We start from the raw sequence: 25,147 nt of genomic DNA, 5'->3' as shown, positions 1-25,147 counted from the left end.
AGGGGTAGGTGCGCGCCAAATAACGCGAATTTTTGCTCAAAATTAAAAAAAAATTGCCTAAAAAAAGCCTTTTTTAGCCGTTTTTTTTCGAAAATTTTGCCTGCGGCTCAAAAAATTGGCCAAAACAGGGTACTTTTAGGGATTTGGGAGAGCTCCGAAAACTAATTTGGTCGACCTAAAAAATTTCGACAAAATTTTGAACAATTTTTAAAAAATCCGCCGAACCCCAATCCGCCCCCCCCCCCGTTATAACTGCAATGCAGAGAAAGTGAGCTTGAAAAATGCATGTTTCAGATTATCACTCTCGTCTCTATGACGTTTATTGTTGTCTCAATCATCGGATTTTGTCTCGAAACTCACCACTGGGGGAGGGTCGAAGTAACTCCCCAACCCCCCTTATCATCATCAACGACAACAACAACAACAACTACCCCTTCCAATCCTGTCATTAACACCACTAGCCTTCAGAGTGCAATCTTACCACTCAATCACCCCCCTCTACCAAATCCTTACCAAGACCCCTTCTATTACCCCGACTTGGGACCCCCTCCGATGGGTGGGAAGCCCAAAAAAGAAACAGTTCCCAAACGATACTTGACCATTCTGGACTACGTCTGCTCAATTTGGTTCACGATCGAATTTATAGTGCGGCTCATTTTTTGCCCAAACCGAGTTGTATTTTTTAAGACGATGCTGAACCTAATTGACCTTTTAGCAATTGTGCCATTTTACGTGCAGATTCTTGCAGACAAAACTGATTTAGTAGTTTCAATGTGGGAAATCATCAAAATCCTCAGGATATTCCGAGTTTTCAAACTATGTCGCCACGTAATTGGACTGAAAGTCTTAGTTCATACTTTACGTGCAAGCGCTAAAGAGTTGATTTTACTGATCGTTTTCCTAGTTCTGGGAGTAGTTATTTTTTCAAGTTTACTTCATTATGCGGAATCTCTTGACCCCGATAATGATGGAGCCATAGAACAGTTTGACAGTATACCAGCCGGGTTTTGGTGGGCCATAATAACCATGACAACAATAGGTTACGGAGACCAACTTCCCCAGACAATGTATGGCCGAATAGTCGGAGCTCTCTGCGCAATTTGTGGAGTACTAACTATCTCTTTGCCGGTTCCTGTTATTGTAAATAATTTCACATTATATTACAATCACGCTCAAGCCAGGCTAAAATTACCCAAGAAAAGAAGAATTGACAAACTCGCAGGCGCTGCAGAGGCTTTAAAGTATTCAAAGCACGACGAACCGAACATGCTCGTGATGTCAGGTGCTACGAGACCGAATGACGAGTCGACAGTTGGAGATCGAGAGGACTCGGATTGGGAGCCCCAAACGAGATATAAAACGAGCCGAGAAGCGAGACGATGTGAGTCGCCAACTCGGAGCGACTTCGAGCCGATGTCTCCCGAATCGAGGATTAACACGAGCATATCTGTCGAATGTTAGTTTTCATTTATGTACCACAGTGCTTCCTTGCTTTAACAACTCTGATATTTCTTTTCTATAACGTTACACTTGACAATTGTAAGAGGCTCAAACTAAGATATATTTGGAAACCGAATAAATTTCATATATTTGGAAACTGAATAAGAAGTGAGAAGCTGCAAGAGGACATGTTTTCAAATTGATAGGCGCCTGCTTAACTTGAAGTGTTTTGAAAGAATATTGAAGTCAGTTTGGAACTTTGTTTCAGCATTCCGAGGAACTAGAAGACGGTCTAATAGACCTCGGAAGCCAAAACAGAAGCCCCCGAATGGGTCGAAAAAAGAGAAAACGCCATTAGCAGACTCTATCTTTATCACCACATTCTCCGACGACGACAACTGCTCGGACGATATGGATACACTACGACAGACACAGGAGGAAGGTTACGACACGAGAGGTAAGCCGACAAGAAACGAGTACGACAGTCGGACTCCCCGACAACACCCGGGAATCTTGAAGGAGAACAAGCCGACTTCATACCACGGAAACAGGTGACAGATTGAAATTGAGCTTAGGAGAAAGGAACCCTCTGAAAATTCTTGCAGAAATATATAACCAAAATCTGATTCTAAAAGGAATAATAAGAAACAAAAAATTATGACATTTTTCTACCAATATCAAATTAAAATACACTTGAATACTAGGAACCTTCTCACTTTTCAAATGGACGCAACAATAATTGCAAATTGAACAATTTCAACTCTCTAAATCAAAAACCATGGTCCGATTATTTTCCGAGAAAAACTAATTCGTCTATTTCGCCGAAGAAAAACATTGAAAAACAATATCAAACTTTTAGGCAAAATAGATAATCAATTCGTGGTATAAAAAAACACATCAGGAGCCTAGAAACACATCGTAATATAGATAGCGTAATATCAATTCGTGGTATAAAAAAAAACACATCAGGAACCTAGAAACACATCGTAATATAGATAGCGTAATATCAATTCGTGGTATAAAAAAAACACATCAGGAACCTAGAAACACATCGTAATATAGATAGCGTAATATCAATTCGTGGTATAAAAAAAACACATCAGGAACCTAGAAACACATCGTAATATAGATAGCGTAATATCAATTCGTGGTATAAAAAAAACACATCAGGAACCTAGAAACACATCGTAATATAGATAGCGTAATATCAATTCGTGGTATAAAAAAACACATCAGGAACCTAGAAACACATCGTAATATAGATAGCGTAATATCAATTCGTGGTATAAAAAAAACACATCAGGAACCTAGAAACACATCGTAATATAGATAGCGTAATATCAATTCGTGGTATAAAAAAAACACATCAGGAACCTAGAAACACATCGTAATATAGATAGCGTAATATCAATTCGTGGTATAAAAAAAACACATCAGGAACCTAGAAACACATCGTAATATAGATAGCGTAATATCAATTCGTGGTATAAAAAAAACACATCAGGAACCTAGAAACACATCGTAATATAGATAGCGTTACAAACAGACGAAGTGCCACGAGTACTGTCATCAGAAGTTACTTCATCGGTGAGCATTCGAACTTATCTCAACTTTTTTACTGTTGATTTTTTTGTTGATTTTTTTGAAAATTCGCTTACATGAAGCAAGTTTTTGGAAAATTATGCACGTATATAAGCTCAGTTGCAGAGACGACCGGATTGGAAATCATTCTCAAATTTTTCTTATCTGTAATCTGAAGGCCATACATCTGAGACCATACATGTGGGAGAAAGGCGTTAATTGAGTGTTAATTGCTGTGCTTTCAAAATTTCTTTTTTTTTTCTTTAAATTTTTATTTTTTCAATTTCTATCAATAATTAATAAGTTGTAAAAAAAGTGGAAAAAAGTTCTAGTGGTCGTAGATTTACTTTCGAATTAATAAAGTGGTTCGATGTGAAATAAAGCGTAGGTTAAAAATAGTCTATTCTAATTCAAGAAAAATTATAGATGACTGGGCCTTATAAATATGTAGGCTGCCCTGATGGTGAATTTCTTTTCAATAATGTGGTGCAAAGACAAAGAGTGTGGTAATTCATAAAAGATACAAATCATGCCTTACCAACTGTGTTATTTTAAATATTTCGGAGCGGAGTTAATTTGGAAATCTATTTTTCAAAGCTTCAAATAGCACACAATTTGGTTTATGAAATATTTTTGAAATTTTAGATGTCAAACTATGATTCACTGTATAATTTTTATCATACACTTTTTCTATTTAATAAAAAATTGTCATGCCAAGAGAAATCAAGAAATCAATTATGAAATCTTCGCGGTTGATAACAGTTTTTTTCGAAGAAAGTGCGGAATATTTATGCGTGGGGTCGGTCTTTTTTATTCAGTCAATTTTCGACTTTTAAACTGAACATTTTTGGCAATTTTTTTATACCATTTGAAAAGTTTTGGTTTTGTGAGCTCAAATTTAAAATGGTGTTTTACATGTGAGCCCAAAAATTATGCGAATTTGAAAATTGCTTATGTGGTCAATTTGGAGTAATTGACGCGCGATATATTGTGTTCTTAAAACACGCGTAAGCGGTGGATTAATACGGTCCAAAAAAATTGAGGCAAGTCATTTAGTCGGTTTAATTGTATACAAGATGTCAAATACATCCCCCTTTCTAGCTTTCAAATAGCGTGTATTTGAAAATAAAAAAGAAATTTTTCTTTTTTTTATTTCGTCAATTTTTCACCCAAAAAAACTTTTAAATTGACCTTAAAATGCAATCGCAACATTCAAAAAATTTGCCTTCATATACAAGCAGTCTTGTTGTTCTGAAGATTTTTAGAGAAAAAGACCAAAAAATTGTGTTTTTTTTTCTCTAGACAAATTTCCACTTTTAACCAGCAATTTATGTGAAAATATGGGGGTTTAAAAATAGTTAATTCGGTCATTTTTCGACATTTAAAGTTAATTGTCACAAAATGGCCGAAATGGCCATGTTAAAACCCCCATTTGTTCACAACCAATGTTCACAAGTGACATTTTTTTAAATTGAGCGCAGGACATAAATACCTTTCGAATGAACTTTTAAAACTTCTGACAAAAATTGATAGGTAAAAAGTTGAATTTTGTATGGAGAAAAAAACCAACCCGAGAACTCTGTCAACTTATATTTACATAATCTATTATACTTACAAAATATACATAATAAATTTTTATTGTTCCGACTTTCGATACGAAAGTAACGGAATATTTGTGCTCTAGGTGGAGTTTCTTTCTCGACTTTTTCGACTTTTTAACTAGCCCTTTTTGACGTAGTTTTTGTATTTCATTCAAAAGGTATTGTTGTCCTGAGCTCAAATTTGAAACCGTATTTCACCTGTGATCGTTTTTTGTAAAGTTACGGGGGTTTAAAGATTGCCATTTTGGCCAATTTGGGACAATTAACGCGCGATATATTTGGCGCTATTAACGCGTAAGCGGAAAGTTAACCCGTCTTAGAAATTGTTCCAAATTGGTTGAAAGAAGCTTATTTGCCGATTTGTTACAAGGAGCGAAACCTATCCTGTTGTACTTTTTGATTTAAAATTTAGAAAAAAAAGATTCATATTGTTTTATTACATTTCATTTTTTAATGTTATTACTACTCCATAAACCTTGAAAGGCAGTCGGAACATTCAAGGCTTCGCCCTGATACGAGCAGTCTTGTTATATTTTGTGCTCAATACGAGTAAGCAGAGTTTTAATACTTCTTAGAAATCGTGCCAAACTGAGTTGTGGCGCGAGTGATTTGGTCCGCTATAAGCGAAATATATCATTTTGTATTTAAATAGTTTGAGGGGGGATTTTTAGAATAAAAACTTTGAAAAATTTCCATTTTATGTTTGTCATTTTTTAAAAATTTTACCTCTTTTCTAAAAACTACAACTACTCCATCTACTTCAAAATGCAGTCAGAACAGTCAGGGCTTTGCTCTAATTCGAACAGTCCTGTTTTGATTTAACAGTCCCTCAGGAAACATTGTTAGTTGTGGTTACTCATCTAATAAATTAGGAACGAGTGGAGAAAGCATCCGGATGATGAGTAGAAATTGATTCGGTGTTTTCGAATCAGATTTCAGTGCCGGTTGAAGAGGTATAAAGATGAATCAGGAAATAAGAAGTTATAGATATTTCCCAGTAGAGCTATGAATAAGGATCTATAGGGGAGTGCATGAGAAACCCGATTTATGTATTCATTTTGGAGTAAAAAAATTGTCAACCTATAAAATGAGACAATAAAAAAGGTGATTTTTCTCGTAACCGTTTATTTTATTGTTCCGACTATTTCAAAGAAAATGACGGAAAATTTGTTCTCCGTGGTGGTTTTATTTCTCCAAGTTAAAAAGCAAAATTCAGCTGTTCATATTATTCGTAAAATGATGTAGGTTGCCAGTTTGGCCAGTTTGGGACAATTAAGGCGCTGTATATTTCGTGATATTAACCCGTAAGGGGACATTTATCCATCTTTGAAATCGTCCCAGTTTTAATTGAGGCATGCTTGTGTATTTATTATCTTGCTATATGCAAAAAATATTATTTTGTACTTTACAAAGCGTGTTGGGCGATGATTTTGAAAAAAAATTTAAAAATGTTTTTAAATTTTCAAAATATTTTCGAAAATATCATCCATTTTTGTTGTAAGCAAACTTCACCAATCTTAAAATCATTCTGGACAATCAAAGTTTTGCTCTAATACAAGCAGTGTTTTTATTTTTAATTTCTTGTTTTTTTTAAAGCAGTTCTTGTTCTTTTAAAAAAAAACTTTAATTTGTTGAAAACAGTCTCACAGTTGTACTCATTTTCCGTAGCGCGGTAGTATAATATTTTTAATGGTTTTACTTACAATAATTAACTGTCCTACGAGAGTGGTTCTCCGCTGCCTTTCAAGGGTACACGGCTTTTAAATCCTGCGCTGAAATCTGAGTTTCTCTAGACTCATCATGTGTTTTGTCTACACCATAATTTTTTGATATTTTTGCATTCAAGAGAAATTTATTTGTCCAAGTTGAAAAAAATTCTTAAGAAAGGCGAAGATATTTCTGGCTACGCTTCCCAGATCTACATCCGTACAAGAAAAATGCTTAGCATAAAATTTCATACGAGTAAAATGCTTATCATATAGTTTCTTACAAGAAAATTCTCTATCATAAAAATTCATGCCATGCAAGACAAAGGTAGCTAGCCGGTTACGGTGCAAGTAGCACAGAAAATTCCGACCACAGTCTTAGAAAAAAAAACTTTTTTCAAATTAATGTCGTTTTTTTCTGCATGTTATAATAAAAATATCTGAATAAAATATAAAAAAATTGGCTTATTTCAGATTCATAGTAAAATAAGTCAATTGGAAAACAATTTTGAAGAAAAATGACTAGAAAAACGAAAAACGAAAAGAAAATGGAAAAAATTTTTTAAATTTTTTGAATTTTAAAAGTGTTTGATTCCCAAAATTGCGACAGTTTTTCTCGACACTGTAAAAAAAATCAAATTGTTTTAATGTCGTTCAAATCACGATAGAAAGGGCTTTCAAATGATATATCCTTCGACCCATTCTGATGAATATTTATGGTTTTCGATTTTGCGTGCAAGAAAAACTAAAACGCGCCCGAGTATTCAATGTCGGAACAAAAATCCTTATCAATTAATTTCATACACACAAAAAAACTTAACATACAATTCCACAAGAAAAACTAAATTTTAGGGAACCTTTCTCAAATTTCAGTCGCAGCTATCATTTCTTTTAAATTATTGTAAGATATACCTCAATTCATCAAAATAGTCAGGCCACAAGTGTCGGTAAGTAACGTTTTCGACTTAAACGTTTACAGTCAAGTACAAAATTCTAAGATTATTTTCCAAAGCTCTCATGAAATATGAAATATTATCTCATACAACTACTATTCAAATACAAGTATCTAAGAGATTTATTCTCTTCAACCAATAGGGCTTCTTGTCTTAGATAATTCCCGCTTTTTGTGTTTCAGACTAAATATTTAACAAAAATTTGAAAAATCTGCAAGATATTTTGTCATTCAAATTTCATATATAAAAATGCTTAACCTAGTGTTTTATTACAGTTTTCTGTACGCATGGTTTTTTACAAGATTATATGACTAGCATTTTTTCAAATTAAAAATAGCTTGACAATCATTTTTGGTCAATCTATTTTTGTCATTTTTATTTGAGGCTAACTCGTAAAAGGTTTGAGTTCCGTTCTAAAATCAGCATGTATTGATCATTATACAAATTTCTGTCGTTTCTTATTGTTTTAGGACAGAATTTTGGGATGGTTGTCTTGCAAAATTTGGCAGGAACTTTCCAAGATTTTTGCAAGATAACCTCTATCTTGCAAGATCTTGCAAGAATCTTGCGAGATCTTGCAAGAATATTGCGAGATCTTGCAAGATAACATCCCTTGATCGACTAGGGTGGTTGTGATCTATTTTTTGAAAAGTTTTTTGTTTGATTCGTATCGTGTTCGATGTCATTAAAAATTATTAATTTCAGTTTTTTTTGTCATAGGTATTGATAAAACGATTTTTTTTCTGTTTGTATGTCGAATATTTTTTTTTCTTATTTTTGTATGTGTCAAAAATTTAAAAAAAGTTGACAACTTCTTTGCATTTTCAAATTCTGAGGTGATTTCGAATCCAGTATGTTTTATTCTTTTCCTTCAATAAATTTGAATCAAAGTAATTGTGAAATGTGGTTACAATTGCGCCGTGGTTGGATCGCATTTAATTTTTCTACTATTTTTTTTGTGTCATATTTTAATAAGATTTTGAAAATACCACATTTTTTGTGACAAAATATGCTGAGGATGTTGTTGAGAGACTTGGTTTTGTGTATTCAAATTGGAATCATTATTTTTTATTCAAAACACAATTTGAACATAACTTGCAAAAAAATCTTCATCGTTAAACTGTCCCTTAAAATTGAGGATGTTGTTGTGAAAAAAAAACGCTTGATAGAGTTTATTTTTAAGCAAAACAATAGTTAGTTTTTTATTTAAATGTGATTAAAGCATATCGTGAATTTTTTATTGATGGTGATATAACAAATGGTACTAGGATCAGTGTTGCGCTGATAATTTCTTGTGCATCAAATAAAAAAATTAAGTAGGATTGTTTACATGGCAAGGAGTGAAATTGCTATTGACTTTTAAAAATTTCAGAAAAAGAAAGAACACATATAAATTGTATGGTGTGTTAGAATGCGATTGAAAAAAAAACAAGTTGGCTTTTAGTATCTTAACTAAGAAATTATGGCAAAGTTCTCATATCAAAGCGATAAAAATTCTTATTCTGAGTTCAAATTATAAAAATAAATTACACTTTTTATCGTTTTTTTTGGGAAGTTTTGTGGTTTCAATTTCACCAATTTAGGGTAATTAACGAGCGAAATGATTCGTGCTACTAACACATAAGCCGCGTAGCACAGTTGAAACGTCTTATAAATCGCTCCAAATTGAAATGAGGCGTGCTAGTTGGTCTGTTTAATACTTTGTTACATATGCATAGCGTGTGGTGGACGATTTTCAAAAAAAAATGAAAAAAATTTCCATATTTTACAAAATTGATTTTTTTTTCAAACCAAGCACCGCTGCATAGACATTTAAGAGCTTGCCGCTTGACATGAGGCTATCAGCGCCATCGGAATTCAGTTTGTTTGATATATTTGCAAGTAATTTTCAAACTGATGCTTGCCTCATTAAAGTGAGTAAGTTTTTAAATTGCGCATGCTAAGAAGAGGTACGCATGCAGGTTGCTACACCCTCAATAGGCATCTTCAGGGCGTCACCTTGATACGAGCAGTCTTGCTAAAGAGGTGATGAAAACATTTTGAAAGATTAAGTGAAAAATTTTAAGAAAATTTTCGATCGGCAATTACTGAATTAAGGTTTACATTAAAAAGATTGAATGGTGTTATTTTTGATTTAGCTGATGTGGATTCTGCTGTTTTGTAAATTCATGACTAAAGTGTTATTTTGCTAAAAATATTTCGGCAAATTAAGTAGCAATGCGTGACTCTTTCTCACTCCTTTGGCTCAACGAGCGATTTATTCGATTATTGGTATAAATAATCAGGGTAGATAAATTTTCTTATTTTAATTGGTCCAATAATTTTTTGCAAGAAAAAATTGGCGTCGTTCTTGTGTGACAAGCATCGTTTTTAGTCGAAGAAAAGATTAGTTGGTGGTATTATCTTTTTTAAAAACATTTTTTCGTAGTTCATCGGTCAAATGTACGTGTTTGTTGATTTTTTTTGTCTAAAAAATATAAAGCGTAAAATTTTTATAAAAGAAACTTCTCATTTTAAATAAAGTACAAATTTTTCCTGTTAAATTTTCTTAGTAAGTAGTTATAGGACTTTCAATTTTAAAATTGTGAACTCTGATTGGTTTGGAGCAGGGAGCAGGGTTGGAATAAAAACGATTTACCTCAAAAAATCATTTGAATAATTTTTTTTTCAATTAAATTTTTAAAATTTCTTTGCTTGGTTTAAGAAGGAGAATATCCGTTGAAAATGATAGAATAAAATTCGATTACAGCTGGTAACCTGAGTTTTAAAAAAACAAGATGCACGAGTTGAATTTTATGACACTGCCTTTTTGGGGAAGTACAACAGTGCCAAAGTACAACAGTGCCGAAAATGAAAAGTTGATCAACAGTGCCGAAAATGAAAAGTTGTTCAACAGTGTCGAAAATGAAAAGTTGTTCAACAGTGCCGAAAATGAAAATTTGTTCAACAGTGCCAAAAATGAAAAGTTGTTCAACAGTGCCGAAAATGAAAATTTGTTCAACAGTGCCAAAAATGAAAAGTTGTTCAACAGTGCCAAAATTTGACAATTTTTGGCACTGTTGAACATTAAATTCTTTTTCGGAACTTTTACACTTCGGCACTGTTGAAGGCCCCCTCTTTTTTCTTCATTTTAAATTTTCTTATTTTAAAAATTTTTTAACTGTGTCGTTAAATCGATTTATTCTTATAAAAAAATTTTCTTTGTTAAAACTTTATTAACCGGTTAACCGCTCTATACCCTACGCAACTTGATTTAAATCTTGATGGTTTGTGTCATTTTAATTGTGACAATTATCTGGATTAGTGTCATGACTACTATATTTTGATTAAACTCTTTCCAACTGGCTAAAGGTCCATGTAACCCGATGTTTATTTTTAAATGGTAGTTCCAAAAGTAACTTTGTGAGCTTTGATCCGGTAGAGATTTTACTCGCGCGAAATTTTTATTACTGCATTGAAAATTTTCAAAAAGCGTTTCAGGCAGTTGGAGATAAATAGGTTGAGTATTATACTAACTTTAATCATCCTTGTAAATTGATAACCAGTTAATTTACATTAATTTTTGTTTGACTTGTATGCCGTTTCATTGATTTTCAAAATTTTTAAAGTGTTTTCTTCAAACTGAAATTAAAATTTTGCAGTGTTATTAATCCTCTCTTGATTGATTTGAAATTCATATAAGCTGTATTCAAAATTTTGACTAGCTTCGTACTTCGAAAGTTTTTTGGAAATATGGGTGCGAAATTTTTTTTGTGTTTTTCTATTTCTTCTTGATGGGGTTGTCTTATGTTTTTTTTTGTTATTTTTCGTTTCATTTTGTTTTCCAGCAACTTTGTATCATCCTGATCATTATATCCCGATGCTGCTTTGTCTATAACAAAGAAATCCTGTAAAAAATACAGTTATGTCAATTCGCTGAGTTATTTCTTCAAGTTATTAGATAATTTCTGTAATTTTTCTTCCCGATTCCATTGCATTGAGTTCCAATAAAAGTTTCACCTGGTTTTCCAATTATTTCTAAAGTTACTTGTCAATAGACGGTAAGTTTATAATCATCTCATAAAGATGCGAAGTTGGGGAACAGTACGGTAGTTGTTCCGACTTTCGCTACAAAAGTAACAGAATATTTGTGCTCGGGGTGGGTTTTTTCTTCAGACAAACATCGAATTCTTAACTAGCCATTTTTGACGGAAATTGTTCATCAGTCAAAAGGTTTTGTTGCCTGTTAAATTTGAAAAGATATTTTACCTGTGATCTTTTTTCGTAAAGTAATTGGGGTTGCAATTTTGGTCAATTTGGGACAATTAACGCGCGATATATTTTGCGCTTTTAACGTGTAAGCGAAGTATTAATCCGTCTTAAAAATCGTTCCAAAGTGGTTGAGGAAAGCTTATTTGCCATAATTGATTTGTTACTAGAAGCGAAATCGATCACTTTGTACTTTATATAGGTGTGGGGAGACGATTTTGCTTTAAAAAAATCAAATAAAAAATGGTTTATTTTATTACATTTAATTTTTTCATGACAATACAGCTCCACATACCTTAAAAAGCAGTCGGAACATTCAGGATTTAACACTGATACGAGCAGTCTTGTTTCTGTTTTAAATCGGAGTGCAGAGATAGATTGTTAGAATTTGGTTTTTGACATTGCAGTAGCTTTGTGTTCCGACTTTGGTAACAAAAGTAACAGAATATTTGTGCTCAAGGTGATTTTTTTCTTCAGAGAAAACCATTTTTAACTAACTAACCATTTTGGTGCAACTTTTTTATATTATTCAAAAAGTATTGTTGCCCTTATTCGCGCTAAAGTTATTGCCTATTTTGGGCTAGCTTAGAAACCAATGGTTAGTCTTACTGCGGCAGTTTTTTGAGATTTGTATGTAAATAGGATTAGTTTTATGTATTTTCATCAATCAACATCTAATTTTTGCAACAACTCCATTGATTCATGGCCGAACTTGGACACATAAATTTTTGCCTCGTATATGTTTTGCAGGAGCATCTTCGTTTTATCATAACTTTTTAAAAATATGATCAATGATAGAGCTTGCTAAAAAGAAGAATCTCGGAGATGTCAGCCGATTTTAAGTAAGCTAGAAACACACCAACTTTTTGAGGCCAACCTTACAAAATGATGCCCTTGAGGACAATTTTTTTTACTGTTTTGCTTCAACAACTTTGTTCCAGTGGTTTCAACTAAAAAATGATTTTCAAGGATACAATTCGGGAAAGCCAAAATTGCAGATCGTGTGATGCTTGCTTTCGCAAAGGAAAAAATAACTTGGTAACATTTAATTAAACAATATTTGAGAAGCACAGAATACAAAACTTAATTGAACACTCCAAAAGGATACACAAACGATATTTGCTCAAAAAATGCTCATTTTTTGGCAAGGAAAACACTCTCACTTTTTTAAACAAAAAAGTTACTATTTCAATCAAGTGTTCCGTTTTCGTGTTTTTATTTTTCAGTTAAAAGAAGTACTCCGGAGAAAAGGAATTTAGGAGAAAAAAGAAAATTAGACCCCTCCGATGATCAGTATTAGGAGCATTATTCTTTCGGCGTAACATCAGTAATCTCTTTTTTTTTTGCGCAGATGGTATAAAAATAAGCAATACCGTCTAATACACTCTTTACACTGGGTATTATCATACAAAACAAATCATAAACTTCGAAGGCAAAAGCTAAAAACAGAAAATGTTAAAAAATTACAAATGCAAGCTGATCACATATCAAGTTTTTTTATCCGAAATGTAAGGAATAAGTGCGATAAAATCATCTCATTTTACCATCAAACCAGAAATGTGTTGTTCGTTGCACAATATAAATGAGTATACAAAAATAAATAAAACTGTTTTATGGAGCCGGAGTTCTCAGGTACAACTGCACGTAGCCATATAGATATCAGTGTCTAAAGTTTTTCAAGAACAACAAAATTTAATGTTGCAAATATTTTACAGAAAACGAGAATTAGTAGGGTTGATGTGACGATTAAGCAACTTCTTCAATTTACCAACTGCACAAAAGCGATGTTCTATTACACAATTCTTAATAAAAATCATATGAAACGAAAATGTGTGAGCAAGTATGACTTCTTTTCAATCAGGTTGTCTCGTTAGACTAAAGCTTTCTTAGATATTGCAGTATCAATCTAAGGAATTGGGTAGTCTTGTCAAACAAATCAGAGACTCTTAACTGGGGTCTGGTGAAAATATCTGTTAGGCCAAACATCCGCTATGTCAAACATCCGAACTTATGAAATAATTACGTAACAAAATGACTTAAGCATTTCAAAAACAAGAAAGAGTCCGTTGAACAGTTTACAAAATAGCAAGCAAATGAGTTCTAAAACAACTGCGGGATCTTGTTCACTATCCCCCCACTATGGTACCTTGTAACGAATACCCCCCCCCCCCATCAAGAAAGAATTGAACAGTTAAACATATACGAATTTATACCTTGTTAACTATTTTCCCCCTCTTGCAATAGGAGGGGGGGATAGTTAACAAGATCCTAAATGCGTACTAATACGTTGAATTCCTACAATTTTCCACATTGCGTCTCCCATCCCGGGTTGACCAAAAATGCTCATCATACAATTTTCATATATGGAAAAAAACTAATTATACACTTTACATGCAATTCCATAAGAACAGATGACTTGCTGTTTTTCATATATGCATTTTCCCTTGAACCAAAAATTTTGAGTTTTTTTTTTTTTTTTTAAATTTCTCAAAATTTGCTCAAAGGTTGCTCAAAGGACAAAAACCATGGTTTACTCATAACCAAAGATTTCCTTTACAATGTATTAGAATCAATTTGACGTGTGCAAAAGTTTTCTTACACAAATGATATACTGAAAACATTAAAATTTTAAACTTTGGCGAAAGTTTTCAAAGATGATTGTTTTCAAAATTTGAGTTTTTAAAGTAACAGACATTGATCAAGGCATACATAAACATGCCATACAAAAGAAATAAAAATTTTAAAGCGTTTTTGAAAAAAAAAATTCCAGAGAAACGGGAAAAAATCACCCTTTTGTGTATCCAGGACTACGTTGAGCAAAAAAATAATTTTTTTTTGGAAAATATTTATTTGAGATTAAAATTCGATTTGAGTTTGAAAAAAAAAACTGAGAAAAAATTTTTTTTAAGGGGGGCAATTTCAAAATTACTTTAGAAATTTTTTGTTTTCGCCATAAAAAAACGCTTGTTATACAATTTCCATATCTGGAAATTATATGATTAGAATTTTTTGACAAAAATTTTTTTTATTCTCTTAGTACGATACACCAACTTTTATACCAAAACAAGAAGAAAGTTCATTGAAAAGTCGATGACACCATTTTAGCAAAATGTTTGAAATTTGTATGACTAATATCTTTTCATAGACTTAGTTTATAGAATTGTATGACTAGCATTTTTGGTCGATGGAAGTCGACCCGGGATTTTAAGTTTGTTGTTCTTTTTTACTAATTGTCAAAAATCGTTTTTGGACCCAGTATTACCTTTATGAGCAAACACAAAGAACTCAGCAAAAACTTTAGAAAATTAGTATCAAGGCTCATAAGCGTCTGATGTTATTGACAAAAACTCATATTGGTTCAGTGTTTGGCAAATTTGCAGTGGTTTGTAATTAAAATTATGCTAAAACAGCATCTTGTAGTTCTTAAGCAGGGGCATGACAGCGGTTTGCCGTGAGAAGCTGTACAACTCGTATCTTGGTCCTTTCCCTCGTGAATAAATGGTCTTAACTTAACTTAATCTTTTAAGCGAACAATAGAAATAGGATGTTTGCCCTACTTATAAAATATCGGATGTTTGCCCTAGTTAAGCTGGTTTTCGCATTTGGTTTACGATGTTTGCAGCTGGTTACGATATTTGCATTTGGTTTTTCGGATGCTTGACATATCGGATGTTTGCATGGTACCCCTTAACTGTGCAATAGGGATCTGTGTGCAATAGGGTTTTGGTAAATTTTTGATTGTTTGATATTTTGAGTCCTTTCTGACGTTATTTTTTTGGTTGAAAACACATTTTTCATTATTAATTGTTATGATCTACAAAACTTATACATTTTTATTTTCAATCAAAACAGTTTTGGTGCATTTTTAGAGTCAACTTAGCTGAAATAGTTCAAAGGATATTTTTCAAAATGGGGTAGCCTGGCATAAATATGTGCTTGATTCTAAATATAATTTAGCTAATGTTACAACCTAAGACAAAATTCAAATTTTGAACGTTTTGTTATCTTTCAGCTGCTTGGACGTGCAAATGAATGGACCAATTTACCCATCTCCCAATCAACCCATGCAAAAATACAACACAAACGACGGAATCAACAAAACTTCTGACTATTATTCTGTCGCCCCCAGCCGGTCAAATGGCACAGCATGCAAAAGCATGCTCGAAATGTCAACGCTCCAGAAAACGAATTCTACCTCTACCGATTCTAACATAGAAGCTACGAGGCACCAAACATCGCCTAGTAATGTTAGTAATCTGAAGGTGCAAAGTCCTAAACTAAAACCACACGGAAGACGAAACAGTTTTATCCCTCGGTTTTCCAACTTCGACCATAGGAAAGACACCCAAGACGAAGAGCAGTTCTTATGCGTCGACGATTCAGATCCGAATAGATTCGATCACGATTTGGACAGAAACCGAGACGATAACTCGAGATCGGCACGGGCGGGGAGAAACTCGGGAAGGCGTAACGGAGACGGGGGAGGGGGGAAGCAGAGTAAATACCCCGAGTTTAGCTTTAGAGTGGAAAACAGTGACGGGGGTACCTCGCCCCCTCCCGAGAATGAAGTGTCGACAACAGACGAAGCTTGCTACCTCAAATCTTCTCATGGTCAAAAAGGTACGTGTAGTGGATACTGTTTAACTGGTTATGAAAATTATGTTAGAGAACACTATTATGTATGGTACTTATGTAACTTGATCAAGGTCAACGTTATAGAGATCTTTGGAACTGCGGATCGCCGGTGGCGAACGTGTCCTTTGAGAATTGAAACTCTATAATTCTAAACTGTTTTATCAAGTCCTACTTATTAGTATACGGACTTTAGAAGTACTTCCACTTGGCGCAGTCAGCTACCGAATCAAGCTACCGTGGGCTAGGTGTATTTTGGCATCCTTAGGAGTATCTCAGGAACCGCCGGTATCTCAGGAAATCGATATCGGTTCTTTATTAGATGTTAGTACCGAGCCACAAAACGCGTATCCGACATCGAAAGACCCGGCGCGTACTAAAGATGCACAGGCGCGAGCTGACAGAGAAGCTGGTAATGCAGAAGCGATAATAGTCTGGAGAGGAAGAAACTCGTCGCTCGGAAGGAGAGAAACGGCTGTTTCGCGGAAGCACGAGAGCAGAGGCAGGCAAGCGACTAAAGTCGAAGATGTCCTTATCGTTGGGGAAGCAGGGGCAATGATACTTCTTTCAGAAATATCCCAATAGCAAAATTATGGATATTACCTTTGCCGAGTTTCAGATTTTCAACAGATGCGTTCTTTCGGGAACCAAATGTTACCAACAGTAGGTTCATCCTGTTTGGATGTAAGCGGCGAAATAATGATGGAGCAGTGCTTTGGAGCTCTTAGTGACCTAGTCAAAGGCTGGGACTTTGGCCTCAAGGAATTGTCGATCGCGGGAGAGATATTGTACAAACGGGTGAGTGGTGGCGTCCCAAACTTTGGACGGATCAAATTTCACCAAGGGAGACAGAAAACCAACGGAAACAACCCACAAGGTTACATCAAAAGAGAACCAGTGAATGACATTAAAGGGCGAAAACCAGACAAATGTCATAATTGTGGTAATTGGTTGAAGCCAAACCATCGGGAGAATTGTCCAGCAAAGAATATAACTTGTAACAATTTTAGTGGAAAAGGTAATTTGCAAAGTATTGCAGGAAGGCTTTGGTGAACCAAATTGACGATTCATATGACTTCAAACAATTCGAAACAAACGTGATCCACAGGTTAAAAATGCAAAAAGATGAGGAAGAAATTGGAGTATTTGCCATACGGACAGTGTGGGATCAGGCCGGAAAAGAAAACCGAAAGTGGTTGGGAGAGATATGCCGAAGGATTTTCAGCGGGTGATGGATCCCATGTTGGGTCATTTGCCGGAGGTGCATGTCGATCTTGATGATATCTTAATTTGCAACCCGAGGGTATGAAGAAAACCATTGGCGGGAAATTAGAACCGTTCTAAACGTATTAAACGATAATAATGCCGCGGTAAAATGGGGTAATCGTATATTCTCTGTCAAAGAAATAGAGAGGCTGGGGTTTCATCTGTCCAAAAGGGGTACAATTGCAGTAGAATTGAAGCTCGAAACAATCGTTAACATGATAAAAAAATGCTAAATTTTACCGATATTCGCTTATTAATCGGTCGATCGCTCATTAGTCGTTAGATCATTCATCCGATTTATTTTTAATTTAGTTACTACGAAACCATTTTGAAACTTAATGAAGAAACATTCAAGGTTCGAATGGGGTTCTGATCATGAAAAGGCTTTTGCAAAAATGAAAGAAACAGTCGGTCTTTTTGTCCAACAACACTATTTCGATAGTGAAAAAGAAACAAGAGTAAATTGAGACGCTTCAAAACAACAGTTGGAAGCCTCCTAGGAGCAAATCTTCAAACCGATACCGAGGGCTGGGGATATGTACCCTATGTTTGCAGATTCTTGAATGAATTTGAGCTAAATTACAGCGTTAACGATTTAGAATTATTAGCGGTCGTTTGGGCTGTGACTCATTATCAAAACTACTTCTTTGGGGCTTTGTTCAAGATTTTTCGAGATCATAAGGCGCTAATATCATGCTTTTAAGAGAACAATACTAAACTAACACAAACGCGGTAGGTGTGGTGGGTCGATCGCTTGTTGATTTTTGATTACAAAATAGAACATATAACTGGGAAAAATATGGGATTAATTGACTATTTATCCAGGCAACTCGTTGGGGACGCCCTCAATAGTTGGATAATCGTTTTGTTGTGACACAGATCGACAGTATGAACAGGCTTTTACAACCGTCGGCGTTTAGTAACACTGGAACGCGCAACCGGAATAATGACGTAATGTGTAAAACGAAATCAGAACGAGAATTACGTTATCGAAAGGAATGTGCAGCAAAAAAACTCATCGCCGCGTTTCACAACTATCATTCAATCAAAGTGTGTACATTGAATCACTCGCGTATAGAACATTGCTCAAATTGTTAGTTACTAAATCCATTTGCAGTAAGTGACTTGAGTAGGGAGATAAAAAACGGAGAAAATGACGGGCAGATGATCCGAAAGTTACCGTCGATCAATCGCATCGCATCGACAGCCAATGGCTGATACCGGTGATATCTCACCGGCTATGTATCAAGTATCTTATTTGACTGGCCTGAATTCTTTGATGCAGATTTTATCGCAATTCTTACAAGGCCGATGAAACTGTCAATGCTATTGTCGAAGCTTTTTTGCAAAAAAAATTACGATCAAATTAAAAACTGAGGTCTTCTTTTAAACCATTACCTGGAAAGGTTCCATACGTCGCATGGAGTTTTCTTACGCGAAGATAGAATCGTTATGCCGCCTCAGTTTCGAGCACCAATTATGATGCGGATGCACCAGGGGCATACGTTCATGTTCAAGATTCTGGTGGCCACATGTGAATCGCAAAATTCAGTTAACGGCGGCCAATTGCATGGAGTATGTAAAATTTGATGAGAATTTGAAGTCGGTAATTCCGGAGGGTGACGTTACTAAGTTTAGTCTCTTAGGAGAACCTAATCAAGAATTGCAGTTGGACGTTTTACGTCCGCTACCTACTGCAAGCGACCTCAGGCATTTTCGACAGACATAAGCGAAGGGTAAGACTGTCAGCAGACCACGCGGGGAGCTAAAGCGACGGAGCGGGCACCACCTAAGAAAGTGTCGCTTAGCCCGAAAAAGATTCCAAGTCCGAAGGATAATACTGCCGGAGATGCTTATTTTGATAGAGAGATGTGTCATTTTTACTGGGGCGATCTAACGTCCAAGATGACATTGATGGCTTTGACGAGAACGTGTCGGGGCACTTCGTGGATATGCTTGATGATTTGCGTCGGATTGTAAAGTACACCAACGGTATACCAACAGTTGTCGATGCCCATGGTAACAACGTGGACGGAATCCGAATTCAAACAGTATACCAGGGACTGGATGCACGCACAGAAATAGTCGGAAGAACTCGGCGCTTGGACAACTTGTTGATGTAGCACAGACGGAAATTCAGTGAACGAGGGAGGCCATCAATAAAGCAGGGCACGCATTATTAGACAAGTTGGTGGCCGTGAACAAGTGATTTCTGGCAAAGCAGATATAGTGGTAACTCCAGCGGCGCAATGGCTACTGTCGATTTGGATATTGCGGTTGAAATATTGGCCATTAGTATGACCGGGAGGAGCAGCGGCAGATATTGGAAGAGTTGGAAAATTCCAATCGACCCGAGAGGAGAAAAAGGGTCGATTGGAATTCAAAACTTTAGCTCAATTATCTGTGAATTTATCAATGACTGATTAAGTACTTAGTGCAGTAACTTAATGTTTATTACGATGTTCTTGATTTTGCTGAATGGGGAGTGTAGTGGAGACTGTTTAACTGGTTATGTAATTTATGTTAGAGAACACTATTATGTATGGTACTTATGTAACATCGTCAAGGTCAATTATAGAAAGCGTTGGAACTGCCGATCGCCGGTGGCGAACGTGTCCTTTGAGAATTGAAGCGTTTTTTTCTAAACTGTTTTGTTAAGTCCTACTTATTATTACACGGACGTTAGAAACACTTCGACAGTACGCACAGGTTTCCAAAGTTGTTGATATTTTTTTTTACAAAAATACCATAGTCTTAAAAAATTCAATCAATTGTTAACGAATCGTTCTTGAAAAATTTCAGCTTCTTTTCAAAAAACGAAACTATATGGGAAGATATCAAAACACGGTTCAAAAGTATTCAAAAATAATCGCAATTTCCCAAAAAGTTAAATTTTGTGACATTAAAAACAACTTAAAGATAGCAGAAACAATTGAATCGCAAGAAAAATGTATGTCTAAAATACCACGCCGTCCAGTTAATAATTAATCAAGAGATATCGGGGCGAAATTATGGTGTGGAGGTGTAGGCGCTTACCCTCAGGGAATCCGCCCCCTCGCCACCCAAAGACTCCCCCCTTGTACTATTTTGCGACGTCCATTTTTGTAAGGCGCCCTCTAATATATTTTAATTTTGAGGAGATAAAGAGACCGCTCCATAAGAACGCTACTTTTTGGTCACAACCTTCCAAATTTTTCAATAAAAAACGCGTTTTTTTCAACAATTTACATCAAACGCAGAAAAATTTGCCAAAAACAGGGCTGTTATGGTGCCGGAAAATCATTTAAGATCTTAGATTCACCCCTCAAGACTTATGTGATTTTTTATGGCTTTTCTTAGGCGTTGAGACTACCCTGTACACACTATGCTGTTTTTCAGGGTTCAAAGATTTCAATCGGAGATTGGAAGTTGACAAAAAAGAGTCCATCCAACCCAATTGACAAATGAAAACCTCAAACTCTCAATTCTTACAATTCATGCATTTTGAATTCACATCTGATTGATCTTAAAATAAAACTGAATCATATTAAGCTGCAGGGCCGACTTGTTTGTACCACTTAACCGAGAATCTTTTAGATTACAAATATTTAGTTTTGCAAATTTCAATTGATTCACTTTCCTAATGTAACTTTGTTGGTGCTGCTTTTGTTTTTGTCAGATTATATTGAATTTATATCGGATGTTTTAAATTTCAAAAAAGTGTGAGTAAAAAAATAGCCAGTAGCTTTTTTTTTCAAATTGAAATCAACATTTTTCTAGTGAAAATTTTCTCTAGTAGAAGCGTGCTCCACAAATGTTAAGGTTTTCAACCTCAATTCTTGTCATTAACATTTTTTTGAAGGGTTACTTTTGGCCGAACAAAGAGCGAAAAATCTTTGAAACAGATTTAGTATCAATTTGAATAAAAAGGTGCGCTTATAAAACGAGTTTCTCTAAAATAAAACTCTTCAAGCGCAGACATTGAATCTCCTGCTTTTGTACGATCTGGCATATGCCATGAAGCAGCCGATATAGAAGCTAGCCTGAAGCAAACCCGTGTTAAAAAAACTCATCGAATCCTTGTAACCCGGGTCAATATGTTCACTACATTTTTGTTTCGATCATTTCACGGGGTGAATGGAAGAAACCATAGTGTGAGGGGGGGGGGGGGTGTTTTACCTGCTGATTTTGACGTTTGGAGTTAAAGGAAAATTCTTTAGATCTCAAGCTCGACTAAAGTTCAAACCTTTCGAAGAAAGTGACCAATTAATCGTGCTCGGGTTGGGTTCAAACCTTTCGAAGAAAGTGACCAATTAATCGTGCGGGTTTTTCTCCAAACTAGTTTCAATTTTAACAGTTTTTTTTCGCCGGAATTTTTCTACATCATCTGAAAACTATTGATGTCCTGAATATAAGAAAATGTATTTCATTTTTGACAGTTTTTTGCAAAATCATGGTCAATTTGGTATAATTTACGCGCGGTATAAATCAAGCTGTTAACGAGTAAGCGGCAATTTAGTCCGGATCAGAAATCATTCCAACTTAAATTGAGGCATGATAGTTTTTCTAAATACTATGTTACTAAATATTGAATATGACTCTGTAATTTATAAGGGAGTATATGTATTTTGAAAAACTTATCTTTTTTGCGTACATTACTCCATTGACGTTAAAAGATGGCGGGAACATTCAAAGCGTCGCCCATCTTTCCTAGTTTCAAAGACAATAAGGGAAAAATATGTGCTCGCGGTGATTCTTACTCCAGACAATATTCGAATTTTTAGCAGGCCATTTTCGATAAAAATTTATTATGTCATTCGAAAAGTATTGTTGTGCTGAAGCTAAATTAAAGTTATGGGGTTTTGAAAATTGCTTATTTGTTCAATTTTGGATAATTAACGTGTGATGGTTTTCGTTCTTATAACACGCGTAAGCGGCGTATTAATGCAATGTAATTTAAATTACAACACATTAATCAAGGCATTTGGTAGTTTTATTAGGATACAAGACACCAAACACATCTCTTTGTAGTTTACATTAGCGAGTAGGCAGATAAAATATAATAACAATTATTTTGCAGAGAGATGTAGCCCGTGTAATGAATAGTTCCAAATTGAGTTGAGGTTAGCTATTTAGTCTATTTAATAGTTGGTTGTTTCCGAAATATGTAGTTTTTTGCTCTACATAGCGTGTGAAGGTGATTTTCAAACAAATATCAAAAAAACTAGCAAGTGTTTTTTATTTGAATTCCTTATCAATTATTTAAAGTAAACACGACTCAGAACACGATAGAGTGAAAAAATGAAATCAATTTTAAAGGGACTGCACAAAATTTAGGCTAAACTGTTTAGAACTAGCTTTTAACTAGCGTTTTATCTAGCCTAAAAAATTAAATGAACAAGCGTTCTACGAAAAAATTGTCTCAAAAATGCAGGGTCTTATGCACTAAACCGCCCAAAATGTTTTCTTTTTGTATCTGAAGCTGAAATTTGTGCGATCTGATCTGACTGGCTATTTTTGCCAATCGATTTCAAAGAACACGGTCAGAAATCCCGACCAAAAATTTCAGCAGATAAAAATATTCGCCGAAAAAACAAACGAAACTTACTTTAAGTAAAAAAAAAATCAAGTTAACTTCGAGTCACTAAAACGGCGTGGCAAAGCAAAAGTTCTGAATTTTGTACGCCAATTCGACTGATGATTCTATTCGCCTGAAACTTTATTTGATATTTTCTTTTGATATATTAGCCAATCAGATTCCTCCACATAAACTCAGTTCAAGAGATGTAAAATTTTGGGCCATTTTGTGCATGAGACCCATTCTTTATGCTGCAATTGAGTTTTGCTTATCGATTGATTATTAGGCTTTTATGCACTAAATGGGTGGTGTTTCTCTTGTTGGAGTAATTGAATAGTAGAATTTCAGCAAATTAGAACTAAGTATTCAAAAACCTCAAAAAAATTTCAAAAATCTACAAACAAGCAAATAAATTCAGGCTGTTAAAATTAATATCGACTGAATATAAGCTAAGCAGGTTCTATATAATAGGGTTTTATAGCATTACCAGATCAAAGAACCATTGAAGAAAAGCAGATTTTTGCAAAAAAACGCAATAGCGATTATTAGCTGAAGATTTAAAAAAATCACCAAAATTATTGAATCTGCTTATACTGAACATGCTTTATTTTTTTCTGATATTTTTGTTTTTTGTTCATTGTAAAAACCAATCAGCGAATACCAACTTCTACTAATTTTGATTGGTTGAAAGTTTTCCATTATTCGGTCCATTAATCTTGAGTTAAAACTAATGTGGTTGAATCTGCCTGACTACTTAGCCAATTAAGTTCAAACAATATTTTACGCCGCTTTAATGAAAATTTTAAGCAGATACAATTTTTCCAGAAACTTATAAAAACTATAATTTATAAGTTTTAGATTATCCAAACTTATGAAAATTAATCAGACTTTTTGTTTTGTCAAGTCATTTTATTGAACTGTTCTTGTCTGGGCAAGGTTTCACAAGTGACTCGAAGCTATTCTAATTATTTTTCAAAATTCCACCTTGTTGGGATTTTTGGCTGGACCTTTATCTGCTGGAATATTTGATCGGAATACCTGACTACATTGCTTGAATTTGATTAGCTGAAATTAGCAAATCAGATTCGATTGCATGAATTTCAGCTCTAGATAAAAAAAATTGCTTTCGAAATGTATTTTTCCATCAGGTCTTAAATACGGCCAACATTTGTCGTTCATATAATCCTTGTACTAACCGACATATGCTGACCGATGAAACTGCTACCAAATGTGACAAAATTGTTGGGAAACTTCTTCAAAATTAATTGATAAAAACATTTTAGAAAATGTTTCAAGTGCAAATCAGGTTAATTTTCAATTCGCACAGCAAACGCCTTTGGATCATAAACAATTATATTGTCGTTTTACAATCAGTATCTGTAAAATTATAAAACATTCGATTATAAAACAATAAAAGTGGATTTTAGTCCTAACATTTTTTTTGTCAATATAATACAATTTAGCAAACTAGGGTGGGGGAGTGCCGTCGAAAACAGGGGGATTGATATCATAGAAGTTTTTGCAAATCTTGCAAGATTTCTGCAGAACAATCAACTTTTTTTGTGTAAAGAAAATCATTTATTATCGATTATAAAGAATTTTTATTCCAAAAATAATACATTATAATGGACTATCTTGTCAAAAAGAATCGATTTCAGAACTAAAAACAGTGAATTACGATCGATTCTAATAGACTATAATGGATTATTTTTCTTTCAAATTTGAACGATAAAAACAAAATTTAATCGTGGTCTAAATTGTATTTTTTTAATGGAATATAATGAAACACTTTGTTTCAGAAGTTCATTATAATGGATGAAACTCCATGATTGCTCGATGAGAGATCTATTTGAGGTAAATTGCGCGCCGAAAGACTGCAATGCGCCGAAAATTCCCATTCTTCCATTGAAACAGTTCAGATAATCATTAACCCCAAATTCAACGCGACTCCTGCGTTGACGAACACGCCCTCCTCCCTATGCTTTTATAACTGTACTAGCACCTTAAGAAACCATATCGCAAAACCAAAGATGACGAAATTTAAACAAGTGCACTACACCAACTAACTAACGCTATACAGCACAAAGATTTGGGTTGTCGCAAGTACTTAATCGTTTTATTGTACGAAATTCTAATCGATGTCCTATTGTACACTATGACGAC

At 34.6% G+C, this 25,147-nt stretch overlaps 1 protein-coding gene across 4 annotated transcripts in view; it reads left to right on the top strand.

The window, feature by feature from the left end:
• LOC134854905 (potassium voltage-gated channel subfamily C member 4-like) overlaps positions 1-25,147 on the top strand; it is a 529,156-nt gene that overhangs the window by 490,328 nt on the left and 13,681 nt on the right. For 3 of the 4 annotated variants that reach the window (XM_063871293.1, XM_063871296.1, XM_063871295.1), the window contains exons 6-7: positions 295-1,456; positions 1,709-1,991. In XM_063871293.1, the coding sequence (XP_063727363.1) occupies positions 295-1,456; positions 1,709-1,991 (1,445 nt within the window). Of the gene's footprint in view, positions 1-294; positions 1,457-1,708; positions 1,992-15,541; positions 16,150-20,805; positions 21,103-25,147 lie in introns of those variants that run through there. The other variant, XM_063871294.1, reaches the window with a different exon arrangement.

The sequence above is a fragment of the Symsagittifera roscoffensis genome, chromosome 9 (assembly GCF_963678635.1).
Source record: "Symsagittifera roscoffensis chromosome 9, txSymRosc1.1, whole genome shotgun sequence".
Taxonomy (NCBI): domain Eukaryota; kingdom Metazoa; phylum Xenacoelomorpha; order Acoela; family Convolutidae; genus Symsagittifera; species Symsagittifera roscoffensis.
The sequence above is the reverse complement of the archived record's forward strand: the minus strand, read 5'-3'. Positions and strand labels throughout refer to the sequence as shown.